Genomic DNA, 25,895 nt, shown 5'->3' with positions numbered 1-25,895 from the left:
GCCATCTGTGGATTTATAACCACATGTAATTAGGGGAGAAGGTTAGTTCCCAGAACAGCATCTAAAGTCTATCCATTTGGCATTACAGGCCCACAGTGCACAAGCCTGGCTCACACGCCAGTACAAGGCTTAGATGAAGTTCATTACCTCATAAGGACATCTCTGCCCTGAAATTACAGTCGCCAAGCAATAATCATTATTAATTATATATTCCTCTACTTCAAATACTGGAAATGGCCTTTTTTTTTAATGCTAAATTATAATTCAGTTGTACAGGTTTGCGCTGGGCAATTCCATGAGCTGCGGTTCATCTCAATCCTAAGTGGGCCCCAGTCGGCTCTAAATCAAGACGCAGGTCCCCGAGGATTATTCAGTCTATGATATAGTATCTTAAAACTACTACATTAAAAGTATAAATAAACCCATGGCAGACACATTTTAGTTGAGAATGTTAGCATTAATGTGGGTCCAGACTAGTAAATTAATAAAAGGTTATAAATATTTCATTGCTTACTATGTGCCACGCACACAGTTCTAGGCCCTAGGAAGTAAGACAGACAAGATCCCAGTTCCAGGAGAATTACTGTCTAGAGGAGACTAACAGACAACATACAATAAACACAAATAAAAACTCAGATACATGTAATGCAAATAAAATACAGTGACATGATAGAAAGTGACTGGGTGGCTATTTTGGGTTGGCTAGTTGGAGAAGACCTTTCTGAGGAGGTGCTACTTAAGCTGAGATCAGAAGGACAAGGAGGAGCCAGCCACATGCGGGTCAGGAAGCCCAGCATCCCAGACAGAGCACAGGTACAGAGGCCCCAAGCCAGCAACACGATCAGTGTGGTCAAGAAAGGGAAAGTAAGTTAAAATGGCTGCAACCTGTTGAAACAGGAGGGAGAGAGGTACAAAAGGAAGACAAAGAGCCAGGCAAGACAACGACGTGCAGCGCTGACAAACTAAGGAAGTCACATCCATCCTATGAGCAGGAGGAAGCCTTAGATGACTTTAAAACAAAGGAGTACACATACGATGTATTGCTTCAAAGATCACTCTGAGAACAGTGTGGAGAATAAATCAGAGATGACGAGAAAAGCCAGGGAAGGTGCTGCTGCTGTAACAAGGGAGGCGGTGGCTTGGAGCAGGAGGTGTAGCGGAAGTGAAGGGAAGCGGACAGATAAAGGACACGGTCTGGAGGGGGGGTCAGTGGAGCCCGCTGAAGAACTGGATGTGGCAGGTGAGGAAAAGAAGCCACCAAGACTAATGTGCAGGACTGGGGGCTTTCACAGCAGGGGGGAGAGCAACGCCGTTTACTGAGATGGAGGAGACTGAGCGAAAAGCACGACTGGGGTGAAACAAAGACGACACCTGCTCTGCCGTAAGTGAAGAGGCCCAGCAGACACTCAAGTGGAGAGTTCAAGCAGAGCTGGACACGCGAGTGCAGACTTCTGAGAAGAGGTCAGCGAAGAGACACAAATTTGAAAATTCTAAGTGTAAGGGTGGTACTTGCAGGCCTTGCAACAATGAATAACACCAACCGTGAAACGACACAGTTTCAATATCACATTTTCAATTAACAATATTATTTGAAAAAAATTAAAAAGAACCCCCTTCACAAAGACTGAATAGTTTTTAACTATTTAGTTCTAAAGACAGAAATAAAACATCTTAAAACAAATGTTTGTCACGCATGAAGAATCCTGAAAGGTGGTGAGAGACTAAGGTAACCGTCATCAGTGCCACCACTGGAAGACAAATTCTACATAAGTAACCTACCCTGTCAGGTATGTTCACATAGGTCCCAGCATCAAGTAGATCCTGCACAATTTCTGTATGTCCCTCTTTTGACGCAATCATCAAAGCTGTGTTCCCATCCTTATCTGTCAAATTCACGTTTGGATTCCTCTTCAAAATTTCTTTTACAGACTGTGTGTAGCCTCCCTTTACTGCCACAATAAGTGCAGTCATTGAATTCTAAAAAACAAACCAAAAAAAAAATTAGTAATTTTAGGAAATATATAACTTAAGCCATAATCAAAAAACTGGTATTTTCAAATAGGTGGCCTATTATTAACAGTTATTTCTGACAATAAAATGCCAGTGTAAATCAGCAAACATACACGAAAAATGGCCAGGAAGCGTATTTTTCTATTTTTGAAGATACACAAATCCTCTTCAGCCAGCAGGACTGTTTTAACATTCAATTCTTTAAACGATAATCTGAAATTGGACTCTCATTAAAGTACTGACGTGTAAAACTGGTGATAGGATGATTCAAAATTAAACACATTCTAAAGAATCCAAAGTAAGGTCAATCAGACTTCAAACAGAACTCTCTATAATAAAATCTATAGGAAAAACTGAAGTAAAGCCATGAATTCATAAGCTGTAGAATATTTCAATAAAAATAATTGCATTTTCTTCTGCCTTTCACAGTGATCTAGAAACCACACTTTCAAGCTATCTTATTTTTAGTGGTTCTCTTAAAAAAAAAAACTGTACATTTAATTTATAACAATAAATCACCTAACAGAAGAATCTGACTCACTACAAAAGAAGTATTAAAATTTATTCTTGAGATTTTGATCTACTGAGATGTCATACAATTTTATTATAGAAATATTCCGGTTATTGTATCAGCCCCCCAAACTAAGCCATAATTCTCTCAATATTAAGATAACACAGCCTTTTCAGATTCTTTAGCAGTCAGTAATCATAGAGACAAGACACTCAGCTACTCGATAAACTGTCCAGAAAGGAGGCACGTGAAAGGTATGACTTCCACGGCTGGGTAAGAATCACGCTGCACCTCCACACAGCACTAAAACATTATACACCCCCTGAAGGTCAGCAATTAGTAGCTTCTGTCAACATGGAAAACAGGAGGAGCTAGCTGGTATTATGCCAAGAAGTCAAGCATGATTTCGAGTTCACTTTTGTTACACAGCAGCCAGAGATTTGGTAGCAACTCTTCTCAGCATCCTTTATGATCCGTCTCATATAATACTTAATTATGTAAATAGAAGTCTGTATTGTTTCCTGTGCACAAATGTCATCTCCTTTAACCATACCCTTACAAGTTCAAGAGAAAAGCAGCCTGACAGGCTTCTCCAGTATCCCCAGCACGTCTGGCACAAGGCTGCGTGCACATCAGGTACTCAATAAGGAATCAATAACTGCTAGTCAGTAACATACACTGAACCAACTTTCAAGCTTTTCTAGATGTTGATCACTGATTTTTGACTTTTTCAAATCTGTCTATTAGAGAACGAAAACAAGTCACAGCTAAAAATATCAAAAAATTATATTATGTTTACATTGTAAAGAAAAGATATTTTAACAGAACAAAAATTCTTTCCACAGCAGTATTTCAAACTATTTGATTTGGGGAGTATTGTAATTACATTAAGATTACTAAAAGATATTCTGTATAGTTTTAACCTCCCAAAATTTCTGTGCATTAGCAATAAATCCTTAAAAGCACATGTTTATAATACCTAGTGTCTATAATATATTTATCAGGTTAAATGAAAGTATTTGCTTTTTAACCACCATTTAAGAACTGCAGGGAAATTTTTCTCGGCACATAATAAGGAAAAAATATCCTCTCTCTTAAAACTAAAAATCTCCACCACCAGTGGTTAAAGTAGAAGAGATACTTACGGCTCCTTCTTGATCAACATCAGCTCCCATGGCCAATAAATGTTTGACACATTCCAAATGGCCCTTTCGTGCAGCCCAAACCAAAGGGGTGGTTCCATACTATTAAAAAATAATAAATTCATAATTATTATCAAAGGTATACTAAAAGAAACTAGCTCTCAACACACTTTGAGTATTCATTGATTATTGCTTACATCAATCATATAATCCCAGACATATTTTTCCCATTTTATTTTTCCTGAATAGATGGTTAACTACTTCATGAAATGTATTTTAACCAACTTTAACTGTTACAATCAGTGACAATTTTTCCAGCACAAAGTCATAAAGCCTTTAATTTCTAATAAGCTTTCTTTACTTCCCTTATCTTGTGAAATACAATCTAAAGTCCAACAGTCTGACTATAGTCAAAAATAGTAACAACCAAGTGCCAAACATGGTTCTAACTACTTTATGTGGGTTAACTCATGTAATCCTTACCACGGAGTAAGTACAAATCACAGTATCACATTTTCACAGATGAGCAAACGAGGCCCTGAGAATTACAGGCTCAAAGTCACAAAGCTACTAGGAGGCGGAGCAAGACCCATGAACCCAACGAGCCTGGCTTCAGTCTGAGCTCCTCACCACCAACCACCCCAGATCAGCTCTATTCTTGACAAAATAAACTTCAGCCCAGAAACTGCACTCACAAGCACCTTCCACTGGAACATGATTCAAAAGACATCAGAGAATACAAATCATGCATAAAAGCGATGCTTTATCTTCGGGGAGTCTGGCAAATGAGAGATAATATGAATACTCACCGTGACTTTCACCTAAGAGACTGCAGATTGAAATGAACATTTAATAAATGCCTACTTTTTACACCAGCCTCGACCAACAGAACTTCTGTGCACTACTGGAGGTGTGGACAGAGAACACGGACAGGATGGAACAAGGAGCATCCAAGCTGACTAGGTAAGCAAAGGAGACTGAACAAAGAAGACAACATCGCAACTGAGCCTTGAAAAAATACACAGGAGTTCATCAGGCAGAGGAGGCAATAACACTCCTAGCAGAGGGAACAGAATAAACACGCACACACACACACCCACTTCATAGAAACTCGTGAAAGTTCACAGAAGGGTAGACAATCTTTTGTCTAAAAGCATAGTGCATGCGGAGAGAAGCAGCAAGAAGTACACCTGGGAGGACAGCCTGGGGCACACTGAGAAGTCTGGGCTTTGTCCTGGAACTGCAGGAGCCATCAGAGCTCCCCAAAAGTAAGAAAGAATGACACAATTAAATACATACTTATTAACTATTTGTGGGATTAACAATTGTAAAAAACGAATAGAATCAAATCCTGGGAGCCTTCTGGAGCTGCTTGGCACACGGGCTGAGGGTGACGGGTGAACGCAAGCTAAGCAGACGAGGAGGAGAGGGCACTCCACACTGTGAAAGAGCACAGGCAAGGCGTGGAGGCCTGAGAACAGACGCGTTCGGGGACCTCCATCATTTGATAGTCCAGCATGCAAGGTAGCTTAAGGGTATAGATAGCAGGAAAAAGGGCAGCAAGGATTATCTTTATACACCAGACATCAACAGATTTGATGTCTTTAGGATTCCAAGTATGAGAGAGAGAGAACAAAATGAATTTTAAAAGGTCATCTGGCAACAATACAGAGAAAGCAGACAGGACCAAAGGTAGAAAGAAGAGTTATAACAGAAAACTTCAAATAATGAAGCTAGAGTAGCATCCCCATCTATTTTCCCAAGAATGATGAACGTGATATAAAAAACAATGGAAGGGCACTTAGTACGTATTTAACACCTGGAAGGAACCCACCTATGAGATGTCAGTCTACGTAAAATACATTAAGTCTATATAAAATACATTAATATATATAAACATAAGGTATGTCAGAGCAGCCCCATGAGATCATATGAAAATACTTGTAAGTTAGACACACTGCGTGGACATAATATGAACTGGAACCTGGAAAGACCCTGCTGACCTACCTTATCAGAGCAGTTGACTTTAGCACCGTTTTGCAGCAAAAGATGCACTATATCTGCATGGCCTCTCCCTGCTGCCCAAATGATGGGATAAACACTGTACTGCTGGGAGACAGGTGAGGGGGCAGTAGGGAGACAGGAGGGAGAGAAAAGGTCTTTTAGATGGGTATTTACAACACATCTCCTAAGAAGAGGAAATAACAAAGGGAGTAATACAAAGTCGTATCTTTAAAATTCAAGTTACAGACCATTCTCCACTTTAAAAATACACATAATGCTCATAATACACAACCGGAACAAAGATGTACTCGACCTTAAATAACTATACATTGTGAACACATGTATTCTTACAGAGTCAACACATTTAATGTGATTATCTAACAGGTAAGATTAATAAGAATGTGAAACCTTTCTTTATAATCCCTTCATTAACTGAAATAAAACCATTTCCTTTTCTCAGTCTTACTGAGGTATAACTGACAAATACAGTTATAAGAAATTTAGAGTGCACCATGTGATGATTGACATACATATACACTGTGAAGGGAAGCCCCTCATCAATAAAACAACTAATCTGCAGTCTGAGATCAAGTCTCAAGTGAAGTAATAAGGCAGGTACTACCACCTACAAGAATGTACAGAGAAGTGGTACGGACACGGTATGGTCTCCCTTCTTTAAGAAAAGTTTAGATTGAGAATGCATACTCACTGAAAACAGGCAAGACTTAAGGATTTCAAAATCTCCTTTTGAAATGTTATATAGTTATAATTAATATCTAAGCTCTAAGAGTTGTCTTTTTGTTGATAAAAATTGAGAAATTAGTTTGAGAAAAAACTTCATTGTGTTTTTTCTCTCATTATGTTTTGAAATCACATTCTGCGTTATTATCTTTAGTAAGATCTAGATCATTTTTATTCATTATGAAGTCCAGCCTTAAGCATTCTCTGAAACAACTGACCACTTATATCACAGATGAATTTTTTCTCAACGCTTACCAGACCAGTGACGCTTGGGTTGGCACCGTGAGAAAGAAGCAACTCCACCACCTCAGTGCGGCCTTTATAACACGCCCACATGAGGGCCGTCCATCCTCCCTGAAGGGAAAAAACATGGTGGCGGGAGGGAAATAGAACACTGGATTGTCTCCAAGCACAAAGATGTCATTAATAAAGGTCCTTTTGTGAATATGCTTTACAAAATCACTGTTTTAAGAAATCACTACTCTGTTGTTTTTAATACCCAAGCTCCCCAGAGGAATATACAACAGTATCTGAGAAAAGTCAAACCTCTTAAGTCCAGAAATGATTGTCCAAAGCTTGCATTATATCATGGAAACTGAAATAGGAAACATTCATGCTGGACTCCTCCAAATTTCCAAGACTTATTTTGGCTGTCTGAATATTTTCCTTCAGAAAATATTCTATGTTCCTAGACAGTCACCTCCAGACAACTAAAACAATTTAAGAAACCACTTTTTACAAATCTTGCTAAGTTTTTACACATTTTCGTAATGTGTACTTCACAGCCCCTAACTCCCTGGCTAATATACATGGAAGAGTCATAGAGGAGACAGCCTCCGGAGAAAGCAGACCTGGGCTCAAACCTCAGTCTGGCTGCTTAAGAGCTGAGTGACTTTGGGCAAAGAGTACTTCTTCAAGCTTCAATTTCCTGAACTGTATACACTGAGAGCAAAATGAACCCTTAGCCCATAGGATTCTTCTGAGAAGTGAATTAGAGAGGTTACAAAGCATGAAAAGGGACCAGTCATAGAATGGGTACCTAATATTAATTCATCTGATAAACTGGTATGGTGCCTTAATAAAATGCTGAGAACTAGGTAATTCCAAGAATTTCCCAACTACTTCATATACCAATAAGGTAAGAACATCACATTTTACTGTCACCTGACATCTCCATCCCTCACCTAGATTACTGGCATCAGTAACTTCTCTCCCTAGACTTTTATATCCATGCACTTCAAATTTTTTCAGAAATAGGGAGGATACAAATGGTTCTGCATTTTTCTATAAAAATCAGTACACCAGGCACTTCACTAAGTTTTGAGAATAAATATAAGACTGCAGAGGTAAGAACACTGTGTAAGTCACACTGTACAACATAGTATTAAGTGCAAGATGGTGGAGTGCTGCAGCTTCTTAAAAATTCAGACCACCTGTCCTTCATAAAGCATCATCAGCAAAGTAATACATTACATCAAGGCAGTTCAATTCCTTCTTCTTATCCCCTGTTAAAATTAACTTTTGAAAAGGCTGAGCATTTTGCAGAAAAAATAAGCCATAAATGATCACTTTCTTCACCTTTGTGCTTTAAGCAGATGTCAAGATCAAGTAAGAGCTGAGATAATTAAGGATCATATCTTATTAAACTTGTAATGTGCACAAACAGTATATCTGAACACAGTTACATTTACAAATAAATTTAAAAGTAGTACTCTGAAAATCGTAATTTAAACAACTGAAAATATTTTAAAAACTATAGTACTATACTATGTCCCTCTTAAAATTCTTCTTAACGGGAACACCTCTCTCGTAAGTTCTAAAACACTGATACATTATAAAGGGTAATGAGTTGTTTTAACAATATTTCAGAATTTTAAACTCTGAAATAAACAGAAAATGATGACTAAGAATGTTCTAAAAGAGGTACATTGTATCACCTGGGTTTTAAAACATTCCTGAGGGTCATTTCAATGCCCAATCCCAAATCCTAAAAACATTATTGTAACATCACCCCATACCTAAAAATGAAAGATTTCACACATATTTGTTACTGTTAACAAGATTCCAGCTAATTAATAACATATAAAGAATGTACATACCATGTCACGGTGCTCCAAGTTGACCCCGCATTTCAGCAGTTCTTCCACAATGTGCAGGTGCCCCTCTTTTGATGCTGATATAAGCGCTGTCCAGTTATCCTTGAACACACAGGCACGAATGTTATCATTTCAAAACCAAAAATAGCATTCCAAAGTGAGGAGAAATACATTTGAATTTACATACCAGATGATCGTACCAAATGGACATGACGTGACCCTCTCTAAACTGCTCTAAAACAACACTGAGGCGTAAGCTCTGATAAGAAGTTAGACCTGTCTCCCCGTACAACTACAGTGTGTAGGAATGGTTTCTCAGGTGCTTGTTCAGTCTTTTCACTGGACTTCTAATCACATATCGTGTTTTTTAAAAAGGAGAAAAGATGACTATCAAAACCTCAAAGCTAATCCTCGCGGCCAGCAGCCATTACTATAAACTGAAATGAAAGAGCCTGTAGTCAGATCTCAGAGCACATTTACAAACTACTAAACTGAAGCGACCCCATGTGATGAGCTCAGAAACTGTGATAAAGAACTATTCTCCTTTATTCTTTCAATAAAGGTTACAAGTATCCTATCCTAACTTTTATTCATGAGTGGTCTGTAAAAGCTAATTCAAATGATCATTCAGTTAAAGCCATCAATTTAATATCACTAATATGAATCATAAAAACAAATATTAAAAAAACCCAGATGTGTGACCCTGAAAAACAATTCCTGGGAAGAAAGGAAGTAAGAGGAGATGTAAGCCTCCTGGAACAGTGATTTATCCCCCAGAAGTGGCATCAGGAGGGACCATGTCTTTCTGGCTCATCATCTGTAATGATGCTTACAATAATAAGATACCATTACGGGGAGACACTTCACAGTATAACTCATACATGGGTATCTTCTCGGTCGGCATTTAATTTACGTTTACTTGCTCCCTGTTCAGCCAGTGCAACCTACACATGAAAGACATGACGAGCTGAGCCCTTTCGCTGAAAGTAACCATTTCTCCTGTATTACTTCTTTCAAAAAATTAACAGCGTATTACTAGGCAAAGGTGGGAGACAGCTAAAGTACAAGCTGTAATCTGTTACTTTTGGATCACTTCCTAAAAACAAATAGCTAAGGTAAGGAAAAGAGAAAGACAAATGAGTAAAATATTTCAATATATACCAAATCTTCCAAATTGCAATTAGCTCCATTCTTGATTAATTCTTTCACTATTTCCAGATTGCCTTGTTCAGCAGCTATCATCAAAGGAGTCTGGCCGCACTGCAGACAGAAAAGACACAGAGAACTCGTCAACGTGCTGTGCTTAGCTGAAATACCAGTTATATCTATATACTGTACTTGAATTTTCATGATGTTAAGTGCTGTTTACAGTACTGCATTAATTTAGAATCACCTTTGAACTCTTATCCATTTACTAATAATGCAAAAGCCAAACAGAAAATGACATGGTTTTATAATAGCACTAGTGATCTGGCGTTGGCCCTGCAACTTGATTCACAATAAGCAAACACAAATAATACTGAGCACTGAAAAGAAGTACCACAACCTCTATAAAATCTTGGGACAGCTACGGTAACCGAATCTCTAACAGTGCCGGTAAAATACGACACAGAACGTGGTTTTATCGTATATGTGTTTTACCAGGACTACAGGGAGAACAGTAAAACAATAAATCTCAAAATACGTGTTTTGTATATATGATGCAGTTTTTTTAAGCCTTTCTTCACAACCTTACTTCATTAATCCCCTACTAGTGACATCAGAGAGGCCCAGCCTGTGTGCCCAGAACGAGTCACAGCAGGACGAGACAGTGCCCGCTCAGCCGGGGGCAGCGGGGCAGGGCCTGGGCAGCTGCTGCTGGGGCAGGTTACCCCAGCTGGCCTCTCCGCCGCGAGCGCAGCACACACACTGTCGCCTTCTGTAAGTGCCGCGATGTGAAACAGGTTAGAAGCACCTCAGTGGGACTAAAGGTGCTAAAACATACTAAGGTATATGAGAAAAAAATTACACGAATAATTCGGTTCCCTCAGACACCTACTTACTGAAGGTCTATCAGTGTGCGGCAAAATACCTGTGATTTTTCAAAATGCCAATTTGACAACATTCCACTGCTTAAAACCCTCAAAGGTTTCCTACTGCTCCTTTGGATAACCACCAAAATCCTTACATGCCTGTGGCCTAGGAAAACCCTGACTGGTAGAGAGACCACAGCAGGGCTACCTTGAAACCTGGTCTGTGCCTCGCCACTCCCTCCTCACCAACGTGCCCCCCAGCTCCTTCCCACCTCTGGACCCTCAAAGTCGTCCCTCTACCACACCCAACCAACTACCACCTACACGGCAGCTCCTGGGTCAAACATTAAACTGTCAGGGAAGCCTTGCTACCCTCCTCTAATTTCATTTACTATACTAATCCTTGTTTGTAATTACACTTTTATTTGTGTGATTAACATCTGATTATTGTGTTTCCCCAAAAGGCCCTAAACTCCCTGAGGGTGGGAAGCATGTCTGTCTGTCTGTTTAAAATTGCATCCCCAGTGGGGGACAGTGACTGCCACACAGGTACTCAGATATTTGTTGAGTAAATGAGTGAGCAAACTCTCAAGGAATTTAAAAATCTGTTAGTGGCAACATACACACAAGCAAATAATTACAGTAACTGGCAAAATACAACAGATGCTACTATAAGAATACAAGTAAACAGAAACACAAATACTGAGTGACTAAATACAAAAGTATATCAAAATTAAACACAGACACTCATGTCATGATGGATACTAAATTATATGTGGTAGTCACATGTCATTCACCCAGGGTCATTAGGGAATGAGATATTATGCATAGATTTTTCTAGGTGAAGAAGTTTAACCTTTAAACATTAAATTTGATTATAACTTTTATGACAACCATTATTTTAAAAAGCAGTGCACACACGCTACTTATTAAGCAATTACCTTAAACATTAGGTTTATGATTCTGAGTCATAACCACAGACATCAATTATTAGCCTAGGCTTGCCTCTGTCAGCTCTAATGTCTGTGACTTACTTTCTACAGCATCCTTCTCCCTTCTAATCAGCTGGGATAAAAAGTGAGACATCAAAGTCTCTGGTATAATATATAAATTAAAGCCAATTAATTGAATCTATGACCCTTAAGGATATATGAACTGTACATCAGTTTTCAAAATTGTAATTCCAAAGACTCAGGAGTTTTCTGTTAACTTGAAACATTGAAAATATAGACATTATCCTTAGAAGAAATTATTCTGAAGGCTGAAAGAAAGGCAAAAGAGCATAAACAGATCATAGTTTGAAGTCAGCAAAACAGGGTACCATTTAGATTTCACCAGATAGTATCTTGGATAGGAAATTGAGGGATTAAGTCATTTATCTTTAAGTCAAGATAAGTAACAGTATAGTTCTTTATAGTGCTATTCAACTTAAATGAGCTAAATGTACAGAACTATTATCATATTTGCATAAATATTCAATAAAAACATTAGGTATCATAATTGTATTGCAATAATAAAATTTTTATATCACAATTTCATTAATGACGGTTAACATTTAATTAAATTAGGTACCCCCATGTCAAAAAAATAATAATAAAGTAATAATTATTGATTTAGCAGCTTTAAAAACATTTACAGTGTTTGCACGCCCATGTTCATAGCAGCACTACTCGCGATAGCCAAGAGGAGGAAACACCCCAAATGCCTGTCAGTGGATGAATGGATAAACACACGCAGTGCAGTGTTATTCAGCTTTAATAAGGAAGGAAATCTTGTCTAATATGGATGAACCTCAAGGATATTATACTAAATGAAGTAAGTCAGTCACTAGAAGACAAACACTGTACGGTTCCACTTACTTGAGGTACCTAGAGCAGTCAAATTCACAGAAACAAAGTGTAATGGTGGTTACCAGGGGCAGGGGGAGGTGAAAACAGGGAGCTGTTTCATGGTTATGGGGTTTCAGATTTGAAAAAGTTCTGGAGATACATCACAGTAATGATTACTTAACACTGCCGAACATCACTGAACTGTACAATGAAAAATGGTTAAGATGGAAATTTTATGTTATGTGCTTTAGCCACTTAAAAAAATCATAAATAAAACTCTGCATGTCTGCACACACAGGCACATCCATGTGCACACATATACACACATTAGTGTAAAACTGAAATCATTTCTTATTCACTTTACTCATTGGCAAAAAAAATTAGTGTTGAAAACACAGTTCTAAGAAAAAGAATCATTTTTCTTAAGTTTGATAAAACATACTTACTTTGCCACATAAAAAATTTATACATAAAATTTATTAGTCCCCAAAATGATGCAGCTTGGTTGTTCATGAGGAAATAATCAACATTTTGCTCGTTTATATTATTGAATAGAAATATCTGATACAAGTTAATGAAAATGGTAAGTACATACTTACATGTCTTATTAAGCAGAACACATGATTTATTTAACTGTCTCTAAAGATGAAGGGCCTTTAACATCCCAAGGTGTGTGGAATGAACAACTCAGGAAAAGAGCTGAGTCCCCAAGAAAGAAAATATTTCAAAAAGTCCTAATTTTGTCTGGTTAATCTATTTATAGAAAGATTGGGTCTAGAAGCTCTTCTAAAGCTTCCTAGAAATACTTTTGATTTTAATAATTAAGCTTCTTGAATATTGATTATTCTATTTGGGAAAAAAAAGCCAATCATAAGTCTCAATCATAAACCTAAATCATAAATCAAAAATTCAATATTCAATCATTTGTGTAAATTCAAATGTATTCCAAAAATACACAATTTGAAGTACTTTTAACTATTTAAAAATTGTATCAATATTATGGAGGGTAAGAACCACACATTTCTTACAGTAGGTAGTCAACAAATATTTGTGAAAAGAATTTAAATTTTAGAAGCTTGCTCTCACCTCATTTCTCTCATCTACATCTTTGCATTTTTCAAGAAGAGCTTTCAAAGCAGGGATATTTTCTTCTTCCACATAATTTATTACACTCTGTGATATCAAAACTGACATCTTCACAGAAAGCTACAGTCTTCTTTATTCCAATATCTGTTAAAGCAGATTAGATAAAATACACATAATTTGTGATTAGAAAAAAAGCTGCTAATAACTATATTATCATTCTTAAACTTAAACTTGTACAATACAGCCCTACTGGCAGAAGTGAAAACAGAGCCCCAGAACTCAGCTATCTGAATGCCCCCTCCTCTCTTCCCAAGAGCCAAACTCATCTCACTTTTAACTCATTCAAACCCCAAACTCCAGACCCATCCCCCAAGCCCTCCTCCTCCTCATCACCCACAAATAAAAGAAACTGCTCCCCTGATCCTCCTGCTAAGTTCTCCATCTCAGTAGCTGACATGGCCACTACAGCTCCATTCTTCCAAGGCCAAAACCTTGGAATTATCCATGACTTAGCTCATCTTCTTATACCACATGCCATCTATTAGCAAATCCTTTGGTTCCACCTATAAAATGGATTTCGCATCTGATTACTACTCACCAGCTCCATCACAACCACCCTGGTCCAGCCACTATGACCTCTCACCTAGATCCCAACTGCCTCCATTTTGCGTTTCCCACCGTCTATCCTCCACAAGGCAACCACAGCGACCTTTTGAAAACATAAGCTGAACCAGAGCTTCTTAAAGCATAACATACATCAGAATCACCTAGAAAGCCTGTAAAACACAGATGCCTGGGCCCTTCCCTCAGAGATGCTGACAAGTAGGTCCAGGTACGGCCCCTGACTCGGTACCTTTAACAAGTCCCCAGGTGATGCAGCAGCTGCTGACTGAAGAACCACACCTTGAACCGTTCCAAGTCAGATTACATCCTCCCCTGCTCAAAGCCCTCAAGATAAAAGCAAATGTTCTAGTTTGGCCTTGGTGACTGACCAGGTAACCACACACACACACACACCCCACCACAGCACTCCCAGCACTCCCACCCCCTTGCCCTGCCGCTTACCAACATCCAAAATACAGAGTGTCATGTTTACTGTCCCCCTATCACAACAAGAATGTAAGTTCCAAAAAACTAATCAGTAGTAATCAGATCTGTTCTATTCAACTGAACATCCAAACCAAATAAACATACAAAGCTCAACTCATACTTTGCACCAAATACATATATAACCCAAAACTGACCTAAATGTAGTATCTAAAAGTACAAAACTCCTAGGAAAAAAAAATAAGATGATTTTGGATTAAGCAGATTTCTTCACTGTAACACTACAAGTACAGTTCTCAAAAAAAATGGTAAATCGGAGATCATTAAAATTTAAAACTTTTTTCTGTTAAGAGAATAAAATTTGAGGCTGGTGACTCCTTTTTTCCTTCCCTTCTTCCCCTCCTTGAACAGGAATGTATGTCATTGGAATCCCATGCCTGTCCCCTCATCAAAATTCAAAACCGAACACTAAAAAGGGTGAATTTTACCTGTAAACTGTACCTCAATAATACTGTGTTTTTTTAAATCCTCAAAAAAGTTACATTATTTGATCCAGTGACTTCACTCAATAGCTAAAAACACAAGAAACATGGACAAAGATGTTACATTTAACACAATTTTATTCGGAAGAACAAAAAACTTGAGGGATTATATAAATTATGATATAGTCACACAGTGGAATAGCACACAGGCATCAAAATGTTTCCCAAAACTGGACAGAAAAATGCTTGTGATATATTAAGTATCACAAAAGATTAATTAAAAGAAAAAAGTGTCTCAATTATTTAAAATATACACATTTTTAAATGCTGAAATGAAACAGATCAAGTGATAATGGTATTAATGTAATTTTTATTTTCTTTAGAAATTTTATTTCCTAATTTTCTAGAATGTGATGCTTCCATCATCAGAAACCAGTAAGAGATTTTTATTAATGGTCACCACCAACATCCAGCACCTGCATCTGTCCCACCTTTTGCAGGATCAAGTCTAACATCTCAGTGAGGCATCAGCTTCTGGCTCTATCTGCCACCCTTCTCTCTTCTACAAGCCCCTCCCCATCCGCAGCCAGGCCAAGCTGAACAGCTCCAAGTTGCCCCTACCTGCCATGCTTCTCCAAAACCTGCCTTCGCTCAACTTGCCCCACCATGGAACACCACCCTCACATCCACGCTACCAAGGCATCTACTGTTCTCTCAACAGTCACCATTTTCTGTCCAATTTACCTCCCAATGTCTGAGATCAGCCAACCCCACTCACAGTGCCTTAGTTTCAGGCCTTCACCGTCTACACTAATCAAGACTCCTAAAGTACAAGAAACAAACTGAAACTAGTTTATGAAAAACCAAAAACAAAATTAAGGATACTAGTTTATTTCCCAAAACCACGCCATGGGACAGGTGAGGGCCACTGAACCTCGAATGCCAGCAGAATTCTCATTCCCTACTGGCTTGGCCCACTTCGAGTACAGACCAACTTCTTCTACACAAACGGGAACGCGGCTGCCAACAACTCTCTAAACCCAAATCAGATGGTTTGTAAAGTTAAAGAAAGCACACTATTCCTTGTTCCCAAATCCAAAACTCCCAGTAAAGGACTCCGCCCAGATTGTGTCCCGTGCCAATCTGGAACACAGTCAAAGGGCTGGACGGGCAACAAGGTCACATAATACTGGCCCTGATTCCAGGAAAAAGGAAACTGTTGTGACCTAGGTACCTGTCCTAAAAATGTGTCCCACACCACAGATCAATGTGACAGTGTCCCAACTTGTGTCTCCTCCCTCCTGTCTTTTTTCCATCCAATACAGTGGCCACACTAAAGCAAGAGTGATCTAAATACACTCCTCTTAGAATCCTTCCGTTAGTTTCCAAAAAATTCTTGCCGGGAGAAGAGAAGGTGATGGCTTTATTATGCACCAGTTATTCAAGGAACTGAAGTCCTTAAGTCTTTCAACGCCATTGTAAAGATTCAGTTCTATAACTCCTATGAAACACTTCGCTCTGTGAAGAGCAATGAGGAGTCATGAACTCAGTTCTTGACTGTGACGGTGCGGGCACGCAGCTCCTTCACAATCTGGACCCATCTTACCACTGCAGCCTCATCTCTTTCTCCACTTCCCAACCCTCCTACCCTCTACCGCTACCCGCTTGCCCACTCACACACACACTTCAGCTCTGGCCAGACTCACCTACTTGCAGCTCCTTGGCTGCCCCAGGCTTTCTTCTTCCCAGGCCTTTGCATTTTCTTCCCCCTCAGCTTAGAAGGCCCATCCTCCACACATATGCTTCAACACCTTGTAGGCCTCCTTGAGGACGTGGTTCTAACATTATCTTCTCCCAGAAGCCTTCAGTAACTGGCTGCTGACTCTAAGCTGGGCCAGTGCCCCTGCCCCGGGACACCTCCACACCCTGTGCATACACTGAAACTGCCCATACCACACTCAACTGCCCATCTTCCTTATCTTTGTCCACATCGCCCTGAAACTGTAAGTTACTGAGGCAGGACCCACGTTAAATCTAACACAACGCCCACCCAGTAAGCGCTGAGAAAGAGAAAAGCTGCCCCTGAGTGTCAGGAGCTGGCCTGGCACACAAAGCAAGACCTTGGAGTTCTCACATGAACTTTAACAATCTCAAAAAACACCAACAGATAAGGTCACTGTGAGACCATGATGTCAAGACCAAAACAAGACCACCTAAGAATCATACCTGAACAAAGACAAAAACATGAACACCGTTCAACCTTCAGTTTCAATGTTCTCTCTTCAAAAAGGCCTTCTTCAAGTGTAGCTTAGTGTAGTGGTTAAAAGGATGGACCCCAGAACCAGACGGACTAGGTCTCTCTCCTGATTTTACTACTTAATATTTAATCACTTTGGGCTAGTTACTTCAACTTAGTGTCTAAATTTCACCATCTTTAAGTAACTGCATAGTTTTATGCAAAGGGATTAACACAGTACCTAATACACACAAACTCAATAACTATTAGCTATTTTACATACTAATAGAATATGAACACTTCTTAAGTACCCTTTCTTAGTGGACTCCCCTAACTTAGATTTTTCTCTATCATAGGATCTTTTTCATTTTCTTCATAGGATCCTTCATTATTTTCTCCACAGTACTTTTCTAAACTTACAATTTACATATCTACCTATTTAATAACTGTCTCTCCCACTAGGATATAAGCTTTATAAGAGAAAGGACTACTGTCTTTTATTTTATACCAAATACCCAAATCCTTGCATAGTTCCTGGCCCCTAGAAGACACTGTTTCTTGAATGAATGTGTATCATTTCAGTCTAGGGTCCAAACCAGTTTCTGTCTAATGGTAATATAAGGTTGTACATTCTTCTGCACAATTAGTAAGAAAATTAATGTCTTAATGTCATTTTTGGAAAAGGCAGATACAGCCAATACCAAGGCTAGGAAAAAAAAAATCTCTATGTTGCAATAAGCTCATTTTCAGGACTTGCAAACAAATTTAACAGAATAATAAAAAAATTTTTGGTATATTCAAAATGCTTTCACAAAAGGCCAAATGGTTAGTAGACAGATACACTATATAACTTTTCTCCATTACAAACTATACCAAAGCAACAACAGTGACCTGTGTTTGTCCAACACTAATTTTTGTACCCTACAGATATGACACATAAATTCCTGAATGCGGTCCTCCCAACTCCAGCCTCCTCTACCCGTCTTTCCACTTAAGCACTGACCCAACATGTAGTTCCTAGAATCTTCCGTGTGTGTGTGTGTTCACACTCCTGGGTCTAGGTGGCAGTCCCTGCCACCTCCACAATCTTTTCTCTATACAAAAGCCAGAGTGATCCTCCTGAATCATCAGTCTTATTATGACATCCTGTGCCCGAAACTCCCCAACAGTTGTCCTCTCTCTCAAAATAAAATCCCCAATCCTTACCATGGTCTAGAAGACCCTGCTTGATCTCTTCCACCCCCTCTGCCACCTCCTTTTCTCCTTCATTTCGCTCAGGCCACACAGGGTTTCTGCTCACCTGTCATGTGATGAACACTTCCCATCGCTGCGTATAAAGCAGCCATCATCCCCACTAGCACTCCCCACTCGATAACCCTGCTTTATTCCTCCATATAACGTGGAGCATCACGCAAGAAATCTTTTATTTCTTAATTTTCTGTCTGCCTCCTCGTTCTCCACCCCACCTCAAAACTGCAGCCCAATGAGAGTACAGGCTATTTCTGTTTTGTTCGCTGCGGAAGCCCCAGCACGGGGAACAGAGCCCGGCGCACAGCAGGGCTCCTGTATCTCAGAAGGCACACAAGGCCTCGGCTGACCCACACACCCAGAATGCCTGGCCCAGCTTCCACGTTCTCACAAACAGAAACACTACTTCAAAATCCAGCTCGGGGGTCACTTCCTCTGGGACTTCCTCCTCCTTTCTTCCACTCTTTCTGTCCTGCCCCGCCCTGGCCAGTTTCACCCAGTACACCTGTGTGTCACGCAAACTTGCAGTATTACGCTGACAATCAGGTATCACAATTATTAATTTACTTTGAAATCCTAGAATCAAGATCACATCTTACTCATCTAGTTACCCTCAGTAACTAAGTAAGGGCTTGGTACCTCATCAATAAAATGGTTACGGGATTAACAGGAATATTATTAGACTATGTGCATCCTAAATTTTAATTTTACACTTGGTGAATCTGGTTAAGGCGTAAAAGAGAGTTCTTTGTACTATTCTTATAAGTCTTCTGTAAGTCTGCAATTACTTTAAAATAAGAAGTTTAAACACAAAGGTCTGACAAAGCCCTTATTTAGTTCAAGTATTTTCCTTCACTACAATATCGCACAAGACCTGAATGAACACATTAAGAAAAAGCAGCTACAGACATTGACCTCAATTGTCAAAAAAAAAAACCACACACACACACAAAGATTGAGCAAGGGTAGGGTATAGCTCAGTGGTAAAGTACACACTTAGCATGCATAGGTCCTGGGTTCAATCCCCAGTACCTCCATTGAAAAAAATAATTACCTCCCTGCTAAATAAATGAAATTTTTTAAAGAACAAAGATTGAAATTCTTCAATTTTTCGAATCTTGTTACCTCTCTACCCCAATTCATTATATGGACTGCACGTGTATCACCTCAGAGTACATAAAGCTGTGAACAGTTATCACTTAGAGATAGTGACTAAGATTAAGACTTTAATTCCTTTAGACTAAGACTAAGCAGAAAATGGTAATAAAATAGTGAAAAAAAATCTTCTAAAATGAACCTGCTTTGCCTTAAGCTACTGGAAGGATACCCTTTAAACAAATCTACTAAAGAAAGGTGATCTATTTTTGTCATATAATTTGGAGAAAATGCATGCAATTCTACACAGCTGTAATTCACCAACAGTGCAATCTAATGACAGTTTCAAGTCTGTAATTTGCAACGCACTGTGCTTCGGGCTATCTCTTACAAGCTAAGACTATTTCTGCCCTACGGGGCTCACAGTTCTTTAAAGTACTGGAGGAGGAAAGGGGTGACTGGAAAAGAGGGAAATGGCTGAAACAAATTTGGTAAAATACTGGTCATTGTTGGTTGGAGTTGGGGGATGGGTACATGAGGGTTCACTATACGATTCTATTCTCTACTTTGTGTACGTGGGGGAAATGCTACAGCAGGTTTGCTGATCGTTCAACATTAACACCTTGAATTCTGGTCATCTCTGCCCATCCACCCATCCATCTCTTCTCTATTGTTAAGTTTCCTAATGGGAGGAACTTCACAAGTCTTTCCTTCACAAATTCAGAAGCACCTAAAACAGCTTCTTGTGCATATTAAAGAACGGATTAATGTCTCCTGAACTGAATTTGATCAAGTCACATCTCTCAATTTAACAGATGAAAACAGATGAAAACTGCCCCAGCTGACAGTTACAAAATGACTCCCATTAGCCAGGCTTCTAACAAGGCCAGTCAAGAGTCTGAACTCGAGCGTGCCCAGTAAATCAGACTGTATCCCTTAAGGCCAGGTCTCCCCATCCCTCCCTCAGAGGCTCACTTTTGAATAGCCCTGCTTTCCCTCTGAAATAAATCCTTTAAAACAGGTTCCATTCTCAGCCATCTTAAAACAAATACCCTCGCCCCCACCTCCCACCCCTCTTTCCCATCATCTCAGACATTCCCTGTCAACTTCAAGCCGTTCCCCCTTCACCCCAATACAGTCCAGGATCTTCTCCCCTCAATCCCGACAGACACTTCTGCCCAACCTACCGACAGCCCAGAGGTCTCAATTCCAATGTCACTTCCCCAGTGAGCTTTCCCAGACCATCCACTACCCTCCCAGACCGGCTTAGGGCATCCGCCCTCCCTCCTTCTCTCCTTCCTTCTCCATTCTCCCCTCTCCCCCTCCCCGTTCCTCGTCCAGAGCAGTCTTACTTAAAGACACACTGCACTTTGTTGCAGTGACTGTGATCCCAAACAGGAAGCATGTCTGTTTTGGCCACCACTGTTTCCCCAATGCCTGACACATTTCCAGGAACACAGGAGGGGCTCAACAGACACCAGGTGAATGAAGGAAGCTCTCATCTGTCCTGCAAATATCTTCTGGGCATTATTATGTGCAAGGCCCATGATAGCCTTTAGTGAATTCCTATCAAGCCTTCAGTAAGCTAACTGTTCACCAGGAGACCTAAGAGATCGTCATCACGAAAACAGCATTTATATATCACTGTATACTTTTTGAGATGCTTTTATATCTACGTTCTTATTTGATTTTCCAATACTCTTCAGTATTATTTCTCATTTTAGAGATGAGAAAGCAGGTTTCATACACAAGTAACTAGCCCAACATAATTCAAAAAGCAAATATTGTAGCACCCAGATAAATCCAAGTCATAATTTAAGGCTGGAGAAACCAAAGTGCTGTGAATAGAAGAGAAGTCCCTCCTCCCACTGGAATATCATGGAAGTATCACTCTGAGGTGATCCTCGAAGAATGGGTCCAATAGGTGGGAAATGAATGAAGGACATGCCATACCAAAAACAGCATGAAAAGAGATGGAGAGAGTGCTGACTGAGTGACCATGTAGTGTATGTCCAGGAAACAATGAACAGCTTGTATGGGATGTGTAAGTAAAAAGTGAGGGTGGTTAGATCTGTGATCTCTTCAAGGATAAGCGCTGTCTCTCTTTTGTTCACATGTCCCCAGAACCTATTACAGACCCAGAGCAAGCAGAAAAATCATAGATAACCGAGAAACTGAGTAACTGAACAGGGATACTAAAGATGCCTCTGCTGCAGGATGTCACCTGCCCACAGCTCCTGCTACTCTCAACAGCCATGTTTTCTCTACCATCAGCCATGCCCAGGGATGAGCATATGAGGACACGTGACTGCTCAAAAAGATAAGCTGGGCCAATCAGATTCCTCTCTCTAGAAGCGAAATTAGAAACCAGAGGCCCAGGCATTATGGGCCAGGGGCAAAATGATACATTTTTGAGACAGCCAGTCAGTAGAGAACCCAACAGAATGAATAGAGAAGTCTCCTCCTAAGTGAGAAAACAAATGTGGCCCCTGAGCCAGAGAAAGTGTAGTTGCCTTGGATCCTGATTTCTTGCTGATTCTGCCCTATAAATCTCCTTTTCCCTGAGGTAAAAGAGTAAATCTCTGTTCGTTCCTCACCTTCTAACAGCCCTGACTGATACACCTCAGAGAAAATGACAGTTCTCGAGCACAAGCAGGAAGAGGGGAATGGCACACTCACATGACCCTAGGAAAAGATTTCCCCCAGCAGCGTATGCGGCCCAAAAGCAGAACCATGAATACCAGTCAGGGAACCACCAAAACAGCCCACAGGACAGGGGACAGGAGACAGGGATGGAGAAGAAATGAGAGATATGAACTTAAACAGCATAAAATCCCCCATACTGGACCCTCTGACATACCAAAATATCCAGAGAGATTCAGGATGTACAAATTTTTTAAAATTATGTGACTGGAAATGAAAGCACAGGTCAAAGATGACTAGTTACCAAGCAGAGGTGATGGAAGATGGTGCTGTCATTGATCAAAAACCGTGAAGTCAGGAGGAAGTCGGGACCTTTCTCTGCTTAGTTACTGGCCCCTCTCTCCCCACCACTCCTGCTGGGTGAACAAGGCCAGGTGGAATTTGCTGTGCTCCAAAATACTGGGTGGATAATCCACCCAGTATTTGGAAAGACAGATCCGGAAATCACTCAAACACTCTCTCAAACTTGCGTGCATCAAAGTTATTTGGGAAGCTTGTTAATTCCTTGGGCTTCTCCCCTAGAGAATCCCATTTAATAGATCTGGGGCCCAGAAACTGACATTTTAACAAGCACCCAAAATGATTCTGATGAAGGTTTCCATGCTGGTAAAGCTAGAGAACAAAGAACACTTTGCAGCTGCATTTCTCCATAGCGGGTGGCTCTGCATAAGGTCGCCTACGGTGCTTTAAAAGGCAGATGTCTGATCCTTCGTGTCGTCAAAGTGCGGGCAATGACAAAATGTATCAGAATCAGCCATAAGAAGGGATGATTTCTGAGCCACACCCCAGGCCCCGCTGAATGGGAATTCTGAGGGTAAGGCTAAGAAAGCTCCATTTTTTAACCAGGGCCCCTAGCGGCTAGCAGAAATGGCTCCACAAATAGTAATAAGGAAATATTCATTGCTTTAAACCTTTCCATTTGGCAAAACAATTTGAAAAAAAAAATCTAACATTGCTTGCTGACAAATCGCTTCCCTAAAAAAAGTCATGGAAGCATCATAATCAATGGCTTGCTGATATTTTGCTGATATAATGGCCTGCACAGGACAATGGAGGCCCTTATGAAAGCAAAGGGAGAAAAAACAAACAGCTCGTCCCTGGAAGCCCAGGGAAAGAAACCTCGAACGCCTGCCTTAGCGGTACCAGCTGAGGGAGTTCTCGAGGCGGCGGGTGCGCCGGCTGCGGCTCCGCACAGAACACCTGCCCCCCCACGATCCCCCTCTCGGCCCCCGGGGAGGCTGACGGTCTGAGACAGCAAGGCCGAGAGCCTCCCGACGCTCCAGCAAGCGCAGACTTGCCCGGAAAGCCGAGCCCCGGGGCCCGGCCGCGGCCCCCACACCCCGCGTCGCCCCCTCCCTACCTGCCCGCGGCCCCTCACGCGCAGTCGGCCTCGCCCCCTACTCACCTGGCCACGGCCCCTTCCCCACGCGCTGCCTCACCGTTCCTCACCTGGCCTTCGCTCCCTCCCGGCCCGGCCTCGCCCCGCGGTACTCCCGGCCACGGCCCCTCCCCGCCGGGCCTGGCCGCCGCCTCCTCTCTCTGCGGTCCCCACGCAAACCCGACCACCACACTGACCGTCTCACAACCCGGCCCGACGACGGCGCCAACACCTCGGGCGGAAAGGGCCCGCTTTGCCGCAGGCGCTGTCAGAACACGAGAAAGGGAGAGACCGCGGCTTTCAGCGAGTCGCCCTCCACCTGGCGGCCATTTTCCTCCATCTCCCCGAACTGACAGATCACGTGGACGCGGGTCGGAGGGCGGGGCTGCGGTGGTCACGCCCACCTGTAGGCGTGGTCCAAGGGAGGCGGGACTGGAGGGGGCTGCGGGCGCGGGCATAGCTGGCCGGGCCGGGCCGGCAGGCAGGTGCCCGGAAGAGAGTTCTCTCTGGCCACCAAATAGGTGTATTTGACAAGGGTCCCAGGCAACACTCTTTCTTGTCAATGTCACCCTTCTTACTAGGATTAGTTTACAGTCCCTGTTCACCATATGCAGAGAAATAAACCACAATCATATCTTCAAGAGACCCTGCAAATACATTGCAAATGGAGGCCAATTCAAATCCCTTCCTCCGGAATCCAGGACACCTGAGAGGTTTATACTCCAGGTCCAGGGTCCGGAGAGCCCACCGCCTCCCCAGCTTTCTCACTCCCTTCTCTGCAGCCTGGCAGTCTGGCCTCACCCTGATCCCTACAGAAGGGACCTCTCACCTGCCTGCTTCCAAATGTGATTGACAGCTTTTCCACTCACAGCAGTTTTGGTCATGATACCCTCCTGGAAATGTTCCCCTCCCTGGGCTTCAGTGACTCTGATTCTCCTAGTTTTCGGCCTATTTCTCTGGCTGCTCCTCCCAGATTCCACCTCCCTTAAACTGGCTGATGTTTTCAGAATTCAACCCAAAGCTGGACTTGTCACGCTCCTGACCCAGTGTGATCCTTCTGTACTGACACTGTCAGGGGACCTGTCACCTGCCCCATCTACCAAGACAGGAATTGGGAAATCATACACCTCCTCCTCCTCCACCGCTCCCTAAAGTCATCCAGCCCTCCACTGCCTGACAGTAGCTACTTTCGTCACCCCTGATCTGTTTAAAGCCTTCAGAAGCTCCCCACTAAGACTGTACCAAAAGCCCCCAGCTACTCTCCCTGCGTCTGCTGGTGCCCCACTAACCATTTCCCCAGGAGATCAGGGAACATGTCACTTCTTTGATTAAACTCCCTAGCAGCCTTCCATTCCATAGAAGAAATTCCCAAATAGTACTTAACCTGCAAGTCTCCTCAGGAGCTGGTCCCTGCCAGACGTCTTGCCATTGTCCTGTGCTCTGCTCTCCTCCCATCCTGCCCCTGCCCCCCAGGCTGGAAAATACAGTTCCTGAACCATTGGGCCATGTTCTTTCTCATCTCCGCTTTGTTTCCAAAGTTTTGTTCCCTTTCCACTGGGTAGTCTCCCCTGCCTCTTGTCCAGCTGAGTCCAATAGATATATCCTATTTATTTTTCAGGATGCAGCCTAAGTGGTCCTCTCTGAGATAGCTTTCTGCATGACCTCAGGAAGGGTTCATCATTCCATCTGTCCTACGCCTCCGTCACCACTTTGGGGTGCCCTCTTGTTGTCTCATGCACACATTCTCCTTGTTGGCTTTTTCCTTGAGTTCCCAGATTAATCCACTGGGAGCTGCTTTTCAGTGGTGCCAAATCAGGATCAGCTGTAGAAATTTTTAAAAATCAAAACTTGACACTTGGGGAATTTAACATATCTCCTTAGCTGATTCCACTGAAACACCATTCTCAGACTTGGTTTTTGTCCCATTGTGTCCAAATCAGTGATTTCAAATATGAATATTCTTTTTCAATGTCAAACCACTTGGTTGAGGGGAGGACCTACACCAGCTAGCCAGTAGCCTTTAAGTAACCACTGACTGTGAAAGCAACATGGGAATTAGAATCTGAGGTTTCATAGGGACCTGCAGCCCCAGCAAGGGAGCCGGTGCTCTAATTGTAATGAACCATCTGAAGCATCAGCGAGGCATGTGACAGGCTTTCTGGATGAGTTTGCGAACACAAAGGGAAAATGTGGGTTACATATCAGAGGCTGGGCACCAGAAGATCTCAAGTGTGTTGGTCAGTGCAGTGATGACTCAGGGTTACAGGATTCTTCA

At 41.5% G+C, this 25,895-nt stretch overlaps 1 protein-coding gene across 5 annotated transcripts in view; it reads right to left on the bottom strand.

The window, feature by feature from the left end:
- The window catches only part of KIDINS220 (kinase D interacting substrate 220), a 92,523-nt gene extending 68,544 nt beyond the window's left edge, over window positions 1-23,979 (bottom strand). For 2 of the 5 annotated variants that reach the window (XM_072938240.1, XM_072938242.1), the window contains exons 1-8: window positions 23,818-23,978; window positions 13,432-13,575; window positions 9,666-9,764; window positions 8,508-8,606; window positions 6,664-6,762; window positions 5,671-5,772; window positions 3,667-3,765; window positions 1,780-1,977 (exon numbers count right to left, since the gene is read on the bottom strand). In XM_072938240.1, coding sequence (XP_072794341.1) covers window positions 1,780-1,977; window positions 3,667-3,765; window positions 5,671-5,772; window positions 6,664-6,762; window positions 8,508-8,606; window positions 9,666-9,764; window positions 13,432-13,539 — 804 coding nt within the window. In that variant the 5' untranslated portion in view covers window positions 13,540-13,575; window positions 23,818-23,978. Of the gene's footprint in view, window positions 1-1,779; window positions 1,978-3,666; window positions 3,766-5,670; window positions 5,773-6,663; window positions 6,763-8,507; window positions 8,607-9,665; window positions 9,765-13,431; window positions 13,576-23,817 lie in introns of all 5 variants that reach the window. The other 3 variants (XM_072938241.1, XM_072938243.1, XM_072938244.1) reach the window with 2 other exon arrangements.
- Between the last annotated feature and the right edge of the window lie 1,916 nt (window positions 23,980-25,895).

This window comes from Vicugna pacos, chromosome 15 (assembly GCF_048564905.1).
Source record: "Vicugna pacos chromosome 15, VicPac4, whole genome shotgun sequence".
Taxonomy (NCBI): Eukaryota; Metazoa; Chordata; class Mammalia; order Artiodactyla; family Camelidae; genus Vicugna; species Vicugna pacos.
Note: the sequence above shows the minus strand (reverse complement) of the source record. Positions and strands in the feature narration are given on the sequence as shown.